Source organism: Bidens hawaiensis, unplaced genomic scaffold (genome assembly GCF_021521415.1).
Source record: "Bidens hawaiensis isolate Kalapana, Puna unplaced genomic scaffold, B.hawaiensis_p1.1 tig00022524_1, whole genome shotgun sequence".
In the NCBI taxonomy this organism is placed as follows: Eukaryota; Viridiplantae; Streptophyta; class Magnoliopsida; order Asterales; family Asteraceae; genus Bidens; species Bidens hawaiensis.
Genome location: NW_027493513.1, coordinates 111,331 through 123,220, shown reverse-complemented (window position 1 = coordinate 123,220; position 11,890 = coordinate 111,331). Strand labels below are relative to the sequence as shown.

General features: G+C 33.3%; 1 protein-coding gene across 1 annotated transcript; it reads right to left on the bottom strand.

Annotated features, from left to right (window-relative positions):
• Window positions 1–398: 398 nt before the first annotated feature.
• On the bottom strand, window positions 399–2,514 carry LOC143565778 (heat stress transcription factor A-7a-like). Its single transcript, XM_077052647.1, has 2 exons — window positions 1,967–2,514; window positions 399–1,127 (listed from the first exon to the last, which is right to left on the bottom strand). Exons 1-2 carry the CDS (start codon window positions 2,267–2,269, stop codon window positions 399–401), a joined length of 1,032 nt encoding a protein of 343 aa, XP_076908762.1. The 5' UTR covers window positions 2,270–2,514.
• Window positions 2,515–11,890: the final 9,376 nt, after the last annotated feature.

The following is an 11,890-nucleotide window of genomic DNA, read 5'->3' as shown; positions in this document are numbered from 1 at the left end:
AAATTGTCAAACGAACCTTTGAGATATAATGAGAACAGGGAACTTGATTTCAGTCCAAGAAGATGCTTCCTTCCAATCTGATATAATCAAGAAAAAATTATATAAGAGAATCAATGAAAAAAAAAATCATTTCTTGATTAGACTTCTGATGACATCATATCCTGAGAATAACAACAAATCTTGAATTAAGGTCTTGTAAACACTATCTGTTTAAGACATAATTATGGTTCAAATGAAGTTAACCAACCGAAAAGAGCACCCTAAATCTGTCAAAGATCATCATCAACATAATCTTCAATCATCATCTCATGTGTTCATAACTACAAAGATAAGATAAAATAACAATGCAAGATCAAGATTCAAGAAACAGTTAAAAAGATCCAATTTTTCAAACGGGCCTACTTCAGGCTCGAGCCTAAGAAATCCAACTTATCAGCCAAGAAATCCACATCATCAACAGATTGTTCATCAGATCTTTCACTAAACAACTCATCCCAAAATTCATCATCCAATTCTTTCTCCCTGCCACGAAATTCAAGATTATTACTTTCTTGTTCATGTTCGTGTTCGTGTTCGTGTTCGTGTTCTTGATTTCTTTTCAATCTGCCAAACCCTTGAATCTCTAAAGCAAGTGCTTCAAGTTCAGACACTTGAAAATATGAACTTTCCATGAATTCTTCAGGTTCTGATTTTATCAGCTTTGACCCGCCACCCGTTTGACTTGACTCGCCAAACTGACTCTTGATAGCTTCTTGAAACTCCTTTCTTTTACCATGCTGGACCAGTTTCTGAACAAATTCAGGATTTTGCATTGCTTTTGCCAAGAAATTCATCATCTTTTGTTGTTTTTTCTCAGTTCCTTGTAATCTTAGCTCCATGGCTTGCAGTTGGGCCCGGGTAGTTTGTTGTTGCTGTTTGAGTTTAACTAATTCCATCATTAAAACCTGTTTTTCATGTTTTAGATGACCGACTTCATCCAAGTTCGACTTTCCAGTTTCGTTGACTGGAGATAAAGCTTGAGAGTTTGGTGTTCTTCTTCTCTTGATGTTCTTCAAAACATGCCTTTGACCTCTTGTGAATGTTTCGTTTGCGAATTCCCATGTGTCCGGATCGATCTTTCTAAAACCCTGCATTCAGAAACCGAAGCCCTCAAGCTAAGAATTTCCCGAAAAAGAAGAAAATATGAAAAGGGTGAAACATTTGATCAGAAACTGAGACAGATTTCTACGGTTCGGTTCGGTATTGAAAATTCTGGGTCAGGTGGTTTTACTGGTTTGGCGATTTTGAGGGTTTGACAATAAGTTTGTATTAAAAAAAACTTTAGAAGATAAAATTCATCATTGAAATACCTATACATAACCACACATTCCAAAAATAGAAAAATATGTATACAATAATAATGGTTAAAATGCTGGTCTGGTTTACATGGACAGTTCCAAGTTTGAAAAAACCCGACCGAACCGAGCCGTTGACCCGCAAAACTGGATCATTTGTATCTCAAACTGGCCAAACAGGTTAACTTGCTTCGGTTTGGACGGTTAAGTCGGTTACAAACATTTTTTTTGTTTTGAACATTTTGACAACTTGTAAATCTTTTCATCTCACCAAACCAATACCAGAAATAGCTTTCTTCTCCATACCTACTAATTAATGTAAGATTAGGAAAGATAGGAGACATGAGGTTGGTAAGCCATACACATAATTAAGAACAAACCTCACAATAACTAAATAAAAATAAAAACAAAATAAAATAAAATAAAACATAAATAAATAAAAATGTTCTTTCAAACAAGAATGGATTATGAAATCATGATCATTCTAACATATGTTAATCAAAATCTTTGAAACATATGCATCTTCAACAACTTCCATCTATTTAAGCTGCAAATTTGACCAAATTTCAATTTTTTTTTGTTCAACATAATCACAAGAAATCTGAGATTTAGAGAAAAAAATAACAACTTACATAAGTATTGAGCTGCCTGACAAAGCTAGAGAAATTATTGTGCTTAAAGTATCTTGGAAGGAGATTAGTTGAAAAGGCTTGTGGATCCAACACCACAAAGCTTTGACCTCCTCTGCTCCAACAAATTATATGGTCAATAGTTTGGTCATCCACCATATCATAAACCTTTGTCAAAAAAGGTGGGGGCCCATCATCATGTAGCCCCTCCATTGGCTGTGGAGCTTGCACCATCATTGGCTGCTGTCCACCACCACCACCACTTGATGGGTACTCTTCCTTAACAACTGAGAAAAAAGGGTTCATTTTCACTATCTTTAAATCACCAAAATCACAAATTAACAATCTTTATTCAAAACCTCAGATGGGTGTATCCAAGAAAACAAAATCAAACAAATTACAGCAAGATGATCACAAAGATTCAAACTTTTCACCAAGAAAACACAACCCAACAGATCAGTTAAGTGTTGACTAAACTTTAAAGCAAAACCCAGGAAAAAAAATTGAAAAAAGTTCATTGAGGCAAAAGATCGAACAGTTGGTGTGCAGAAAGAAAAACCCAAATTACAGTTGGAAACAAACAGATGATGTAAATGGAATCTAAAGAAGGATAGTATGGTATTTGGTGAAAGTAAGATTTGACAGCTTCCAGATTCATGGGTGGTGGTGAGCTGCTTTGAGAATTAAGGTTTCTATTTTTGTTGAATGGAATGCTGATTTGTAATGGAAATTGCTAGAAGATTAAGAAGGAAGGAAGAGGAAAGTTCTAGACACTACTTGACTTATGAGAACCTTCTCTTCCTTAAGATATTTTATTATTATTATTTCAATAGATTCTATTATTATTATTGAATATAAACAAATGGTGGGGCTTTGTTGGTGTCATATGACGAAGATGTGACATTATTTTATATTTATTTATTTATTTGTTTACTTTTTAATTAATATTAGATTTTAATTTTGTGTATATGAGAATATAACTCTCACTTATCTAGGAAGAAGCACAAATTATATACAAACATTAAAATCTTTGAACATCAAGTCATTTTGTACTGTTATTGGTGCCATAAGATATGAGTTGTCACGTAGGCAACAAGACTTCTACATTTTAAAGACTTCTACAATTTATATTAAATTGGATGTGTTATGATGAAATGAAATATAATTTTGGGATGAGATGTAAATAATAATTAGTTTAAAATTAAAAAAAAACTTATTCATGGTCGTAATTAAAAGTCGTTTAATACAACCTGAGACGTCGCTGTGCAGATTTTTATCTATGGTTTGATATAATTCATTTTTGCAAGTTGTTTTCGTTTTTCTTTTTTTTTGCGCGCATGGGTTCCTATAACAACTGCTGGTATTGTAAAGAACCAATTTGATGCCGATCAATATTTCAGAGCGTCTCCGTCGCAAGCTTGGTTGTTGGTAAATAATATCTATTTAGAGTAAAAAAAAGGAAAAAAAAAAAGAAAGCATGTGCTTCGTTGCTTCCGACAGAGAAGTATGATAGAATTTGGGATTTTGGAGTTAAGCCAACCCATAATATACAGTGAGCGAGCTTTAGAATGGAAGGAAGAAAGTTCTAGACGCTACTCTCGGGAACCTTCTCTTCCTCAAAATATTTCTATTTCCTTCAAAAAATATCTTAATAGATTCTACCTAAATTATTGAATAAAAACAAATAATGGGCCTTTATTATTGTCGTACGATGAAGATGTGACATTGTTTTTAGTTTTTTACTTTTGCTCAAATAAATACAACTCATAAACGGTTGGGCGGGTGCTATATGTGTGTCTTATTATTAAGCTCTCTTTTTATTTGTTGTATCTCATTAGGGTAAAATTTGTAAATATTAATCAAATTTTAAAAATGTTTCAATTAGGTTATTAAGTTTAAAAAATGTTTCAATCAGGTCATCCAACGTTTATATTTTATTACTTTTTTAACATGTTTTTTTTAGCATGTTTGGTTTTTGTTACAATAAAGAAATCTTTTTTATCTTTTTTTTAGTGTTGATGTGGATTTTATTTTTGATTTTAATATAATTAATGTTTTACTTAAATTTAGTGGTGATGTGGATTTTATTTTTTATTTTTGATTTTAATATAATTAACGTTTTATTTGATTTTTTAAATATAACTGTATATATATTGCAAATTAGACCTCACATCCTCTCCTCCATTGCTTTCTTGACGCACAAAAGTTCGATAAGACTCGATTTGAAGGTTTAGTAACCTGATTTAAAAAAAAACATAATTAACCTAATTGGTACACTTATAAAACTTGGTTACTATTTTGTAGCATATTTTCTTCTATAAACCAGACTAAAAAAGAGGAATTCTAGTGCTACCGCCCAATTTTCCTAAAGAACCCGTCAGTACGCCCCGTATAGTCCCATACGGTACGCATAAGGCCCCATATAACCTTCGTATAGCTATATACGAAACGAAATGTACATGGGGTACCCTAGTAAGGAAAATAAAAAAAAGCTGAAAATGAGGGTAGTTGTTTGAATAATGTAAATCTATCTATCAGATCTCGTCAACCGGTAGATCCAATCAAGTTGTGATGCCCACTTCAATCCACGGGCCCACCACCCGCATATACGTCCACCCAACAAGTTTCTCTGCTCTACCCAATCACCACAAAACAACGATGAATAAATTACAATTTACATATTATTTTATATTTTATGTTTATTTGCAAAAGCTAGGGAGCATATTACGGGTATTCATTATTCGAATTGGATTAAATAACCTGAAGTTCATATTGGACTAAGTTATTTATAAATGTATTCGAGCTTAAATTTTTAATTACTCAAATCGAATTCTAATTCATGAATCAAATTCAATTTAAATATCTCGAACCGATTGATTCGAATGTCTCATATTTCGGATTTTGTATACACATATATAGAGAGAGATTAGTTTAGGTAATTGTTTTTGTAAGTAATTTTCTTTTTGAGATTTTGTTTTATTTTTTATTTTAATTTGTTTGAATAAATTTGAATTCAAGTGATTTTATCTGAAAAAGTTGTGTGAATTTATTTTAAATTCGGATTTAATTTTGAAGTTCAATTATGCAATCATGCAAAGTTTTATATTGGACACAAAATGGTTTTCATAAAGTTTATATGAAAAAAAAAACCGTAGATAAAATAAACGAATCACAACATTATAAACTTAAAGTTTTTCCTTTTATTATGAAACTCCGAATATTACATATAAACCACTTGTGGGTTGTATTCACTTGAGTTATAAAATAAAATAATGTGAGACGTTCATCATTTAACAACAATAAAGCCCCACCATGTGTTTTTATTCTATACTTTACAGAAAACCTATTAAATATTTAAAGAAACTAAAATATATTGAAGAGTAGAAGGATCGGATAAGTAGTGTCTAGAACTTTCGTCTATCTACTATGCAAGTTCATTCTATGGGTAATCGATAAGGGGAGGGATGTCCAAACAACTCGTCGTTTGTTTGGAAAATGTTTGTTCAATTTTGGCTTCGTTAGCTCGGTTCGGTTCAATTTACTTGAATTACACATACATATAAAAAACTATTTTGGTTCGGTTCAATTTACTTGAATTACACATACATATAAAAAACCATTTCCTTGCTTTAAATTGTTAGAATTTATAAATTTTATTTTCATGGATATCATATCCAATTTTAAGTTTATTTCTTAAAGAAATTTGCAAGCTATTGCAAGTTTCTCTAAAAGCTACTAATTTATTTTTATTTACATCATATTAAACTTCAAACTTATTTATTACAGGAATTTTAAAGAGAAAAATAATTAAGTAATGCTTGAAACTCGCTTAATGCTGATCGTTAAACGCTCGAAAAATGCCACTTAATTTTGGCTCGGTTTGTAAATGAACCGCTCGGCTCGGCTTAGTTTATAAATAGGCCAAGCACTAGCAAGACCTCGCTCGATTTGATTCGACTCGTGAGCAACCCTCGATGAAGGGTTTGAGTAAATATGCATCACCCTTTTATTCTTACTGTGCCTTTTCTATTGTGATCATTGAACCAAATGCTTTTCTTTATCTTTTGATATAAAAAGAATATTATTACCAATATAATAAAGGGAGGAAATATGTTATAGAATAGTAACAAAGTTTCAAAGTGTTTTAATTAAGTTATTCATGTTGTTTATTTCCATACCTGGTCACTAATTAAACCTTCAAATCGAGTCTCATCAGATTTTTTGTGCGTCAAGAAAGAATGGAGGAGAGGATGTGAGGGTCGAGATAAAATTAAAAGTTAGTAACGAACAACTGAAAAGTGAAAACTTAAACGATAATTGATAATAATTATTTAAGCTTTTAGTTTCTGTACTAAGTTATAAAGGCAGTATTTTTTTTAATATTTATAATTTCTCACTCATGTATATATGGTAAATATAAAATAAAACTAGTTACAGATATATGGTTAATAATAAAATAATGAAAAAAAGAAATACAAATAAAAATGTAAATAGTATACTTGTGAAAAGTTATAAAAAAATATTTCGTGCACAATATGATTTTTATGAGACGCTTAGGTGGACTAAAAGATTTATTAGGGTCGAGTTTGTCGTTCCTAGCATCACTAACATCATGCACCGTCTCTCTCTCTCTCTCTCACACACACACACACATCAATGCTGCATCGCTAAAGCAATGGTGTCGTGTAACACCCTAGGTGTTAAGAGATTTATTTATATAGATATGGATGTTTATGTTGTTAAGAATCCGTTTGATCATTAAGTTGAGGGGTTTGATCAGTCAAATAACACAAAGATGAAGTCCGGAAGCGATATGGTCGTTGTTGTATGGCCATAAGTGGCCAGGAACTGCCAAAGATAGATCACAAAGCCTCCTTAATTAAACACAGGTGTGTCTAAGCAAAAGCACAGCTGTGCCTTTGTTGTATTTATTTTCCAAAAACCCGGCCTTCCATGTGTGGAGCTACGATTGGATCAAGACATGCATCTATATATAAAGATGCAAGCTTATGTTTTTTGGGCTCATTTGCATGTCTCAAAATTCTCTCTCTTTGGTGCGTTGTGTAAAGAGAGGCACTAGTGTGGGAACCCGCTTTAAGGATTTGTGTGCTTTGAGTTTGAACGCTCCTTTAAGTGTTGAAACTTGAAACTCAAATATACTCTTTTTTCATTATGTTGCTTATGATAAAAATGGACACATTTGACACTATTTTTTGGCGGGGTCGTCCCTAACTTCCCTAAACCTTTTTCTTCTTGATAAACAATATTCATAAATATATTTAATACTTAAATTAGTTTTATTTAATAAAATCTTTGTTCAATGGGGATTGCATATTTTACCTATTCATCACTAACGTTAACGGTTTGATTGCGGTAGGCGTGAAATAGGTATTGATAATATTGTTGACATTGAGCTATTTGTTGTGGTGTATAGACCGACATTGGTTGGAAAGCATCAAAATTTTCGAATGCTTCAATATTTTGAAAGTTGGTGTACATTAGCATTTCCAAGGCCCTTTTCCTTTTTTATTTTTTTTTTTGTATCGTTGGATGATTGATTATTTTTTTAAGTCGTGTATATAGAGAAAAGAGTGTGAGACGAGGGTGTGTAATAGTTGAGGGGTGAAAGAGTGCTCCCAAAGTATTCAAACTCAAAGAGCCAATCAATGAGTTACACCTTACTTTTACCTGAACGAATTGCGGCGATGCTCTCAAACTTCCACATTTCATTTTTCCACACTAAGCAATACTATTCCAACTTTCATATTTGGGTACTTTACCCAATTTGTTTCCCCGAATCAATTTGGTGAACCAAAGGGCGCAGTGTTCTTGGTTCACCCGAAATAGTGCGACCCCTTCACCTTAACCATTCAAAATAATGAATCAAGATACATAGATGAAATTTCCTTCAAATAAGCAGTGTCGGGTCTTAAGGGGGTGGCGGGTTTGATCAAATTTCCCCCCTCATTAGTTATATAAAGAAAATGTAATCTTCATTTATAAAATAATCACAATATGAGATTCCAGAGCTGGCGAAACTATCTCCATGTCAAAGACGAGTTTGTGGGTTCGACATTACTAGCTATGCTTTCCTTTTTCTTACTTCTTCCCTTATGTTTATTTGTGATTTACATATCCATATTTCTAGATGAAAAAGTTCCCCCTTCTACTCTATATTTATACTTGTGTGAAGAAAAACTCAAAGGTATCTCTAAAATGTTTTTAGACATAGGGGTATTCTAATATTTGCTAATGGGTATCCAAACATATAAACGGTGAAGAAAAAATTTGCATTATTTTTGCAATTCGTCGTGAAAGTTGAGGGGTATCTCGCACCCTTGTATCCTTATATTAGTGGCACCACCTTTTTAAAAGAATATTTTGCATGGTTCAAAACTTTACACATGACAATAACGAGCATCTATAATCTTAATCAACCAATTAGATTATTAAATACCGTAATTCTAAAATTATATTATCTTCTCTTTAACAAAATAAAATTCACACCGTTGATTTTAAATCAAAGAATATATATATATATATATATATATATATATATATATATATATATATATATATTTCTAACTTAAGATATACTTATTATTTTATCGCAAGTTGGTGAAGTGGCCATGTCATGCTAACATATTCAAATTACCAATTATTTTATAAAGTATTTTTAAATGCCGTGGACTATATATATATATATATATATATATATATATATTTCTAACTTAAGATATACTTATTATTTTATCGCAAGTTGGTGAAGTGGCCATGTCATGCTAACATACTCAAATTACCAATTATTTTATAAAGTATTTTTAAATGCCGTGGACTTTTAAGGTGATATAAATGTGTGTTCAGTTGAATGTCGAAATATGCAATTCCATTCCATCATCTTCCTTTCTATATATTTTTTTTTAAAACCGGCTAAATTACAGTAATTATATTCATATTCAGCAGGGCTCAAACTCTTGATCTCAAGGGAAACAAAACCATAATTGGACGAGTATAAAGGGTGGTTTAGCACCCACTCAAATTTACGTAAAGAATTATAAAACTCGTATATATACGATCTAGCATCATAATCAACTTTCTTTAACTTTTTATTGCATCATAGTATCTAACCAGTACTATATATGCACAAATACATTTATACAATTCTATAAGGCTAGTTGTTGTATGCTCACATGGGGTGCCAAACAAGTTCCACATAAGCCTTTTGAAACCCTTAGTTAAAAGGGTTTTTTTTTAATACGTTGATATAAGAAGTGGATAGTGGTGATGAGTCACTTTTGCATGCCATACGCTTATCACTAATATCTATATATATACTAGAGTGCCCGCGCGATGCGGCGGCGAATAATATTTAAAGGTTATTAACGAACTAATCTGATCCAAACCAAAGCTAGCTCGAATTGGACTCGAACTTCATTCAAAGCTGGCTTGGGTAAGCTCCAAATTAAACTTGAGATTGTTTGCTTGCACAATTTGTCTCAACTTTACAATTTATTATCATAAATATCAAACATATAACTTAATCGTGTCGATGGATTAATTCTAAAACTTTATTCAACCAAAGAGTTAAGTAAGTCAATTGCTTGTTATAAAGACTTAACTTGTATTTATAGAGTATATAGTTTCTCTCATATTGTTTCTCCATTCAGATGTGACATATATAGAAACAATAATAAATGTTTAACGCTAAACAAAAATATAATTATTTATAAGATTTTTAATGTGTTTTAACATTTGTAATTACTTAAACCATTGAATTTTATGTGCATTTTCCCTCCTTATACGAGAACCTAAATTAAACACAATTCTTCTACTTTTAAAGCATTGATAACCTTTCTAAACGGAATTATCATATAAAAAACATCACCATAAAATCAAGCATTTTTTTTTTTAAAAAACTATATAAGTATTTTTTTTTCTAAAAAAGCAAACTACGCTTTTTTGTTATACTATTTTTTTCAAAGAAATAAAAATAAATTTCTTTAAACCTAGATGTGTTGTGCGTATATTATGTTTGAATATAGTCATGCTTAATTATGAAAATATGTTGCGTAATTATTATATAAGGTGTGTAATTATTTTTGTTTATGCGTAATTATGTATGTGTAATTAGAGGTGCACAAATCGGTTTTCCAAATACCCGGGTTCAGGTATGGAACCGGGTTTGGGTTTGATCGATAATTGAAAAATCGGGTATTGGTAATACCCGATCGGGTTCGGGTATTGTCTCTAAAAACCATACCCTATCATCGGGTTCGGGTTGGGAATAGAACCGGGTATTCTGAAACCCGGTATTTGAATACCCTGTTTTCGGGCATTGAAAAAACCCTATTTTTGGTTTTTTTTTTGGGTTTTTTCCGGGGTTTTTTCGGGTATAGATTGGATTTTTTAAGGGGTTACAATTTTCAGGGGTATTTTCGGGTATTTTTAAGGTATTTTTCGGGTAATTTCCGGTATAGGTCAGGTATTTGAAAAACCCGGTTTCAGGTATTGGAAAAACCCAGTTCCGGGTATAGAACCGGTTCCGGTTTTCAAGTATTACCGGGTATAAATCGGACCCGGTTCCGGGTACGTGTTTTGGTACTAAAATGCATACCCTATACGTACCTTACGGGCAGGATCGGGCACGGGTTCGGGTATTAAAAACCCGGGTATAAAAAACACCGGTTCCGGGTATTTTTTTCGGGTCCGGTTCCAGGTTTGAGTTTTTTGTGCACCCCTACGTGCAATATTACAAACATATATTGCGTTATTATGTACGTGTCAAAATGGGTTGGTGCTATTTTTCAAACGGGTTAGAATTAGGTGGTGTTATTTTCTGAATGATCAGAATATGTTGATATAGCACGCATAACCCGACATTAGTAGGCACGTAACGCGACATGGAACACTTAATCGATCCGCTATGACGCTATCGTTCGGTTCGGATAAGTCAAGTCCCTTCGGTCAGTTCGCTCAGGTGATCCTCCCTTATCTTCCCTAACGTTCAGAGTTGTTCTGGTTTGAGAAAGGAGCACCGGCCGAGCGCCCTGATAGAACAAATGCGACAGAAAGCGTCAGAGCTTCGAAAGCCTGAAATTGAGTGTCCTTGAAATGAACCTGTCGTATCCTTCCCAATCCAACTTCGCGTGGTGGGAAGGCCTTCCCCCGATTCGCATCTTCTCGTCCAGCAAAGAAAGTGAAGGGGAGCGTTCAACGAGTTGGAGGACGCTGCAGAACCGCGTGATTGATCCATCTCGAGTGGTCTCAGTTGGAGATGGGATTGCACGTGTTTATGGGTTGAACGAGATTCAAGCTGGGGAAATGGTTGAATTTGCCAGCGGTGTGAAAGGAATAGCCTTGAATCTTGAGAGCGCAGTACAAGCGAATGGAGTGGAATCTACCATTGAAGAAACGCTATGCGCGTAAGCCAACAATGGAACGCACACAACCCCACATTGGTCTCATAAAGCGATATCAAACTTGTAACCAATGTCGACACATGTAACTCAACATCAGCCACATAGCCGGTACCGGTACGAGCGTAACGACGATAAACGCATAACGCATCATCGGATGCGTAACCGGATTCGGTACACGGATAACCCGTGCTTGACCGCATGAAATCTAGCGTCGGTACATGTGTAACACGGCATCCGACTCGTAACATATGTCGGTACGCATGTAACCCGACATCAAACGCTTAACCAGTGTCGGTGTAATCCTATGATGTTAAATGCCTAGCCAGAACCCGGTTGTCGGTCCTAACTCGTATTTACGTAACATGTGATTTTTTTAAAATTACAAAGTATAGCAATACTATACTCAAATTAAAGAGAATAAAATTCTCGTTTTTATGGTGTAGTTTATTTGTTTAAATATTAACATATGCAATAGTTATGATCATTTTAAAAATCCTGAGGGATAGTT

Bases quoted from the DNA above. Each gene is read 5' to 3' on its own strand.
- LOC143565778 (XM_077052647.1), bottom strand. From the start codon at position 2,269: ATGAACCCTTTTTTCTCAGTTGTTAAGGAAGAGTACCCATCAAGTGGT. The intron at 1,128-1,966 runs GTAAGTTGTTAT...TTCTGAATGCAG, and splicing joins TCAGGCAGCTCAATACTTAT to GGTTTTAGAAAGATCGATCC.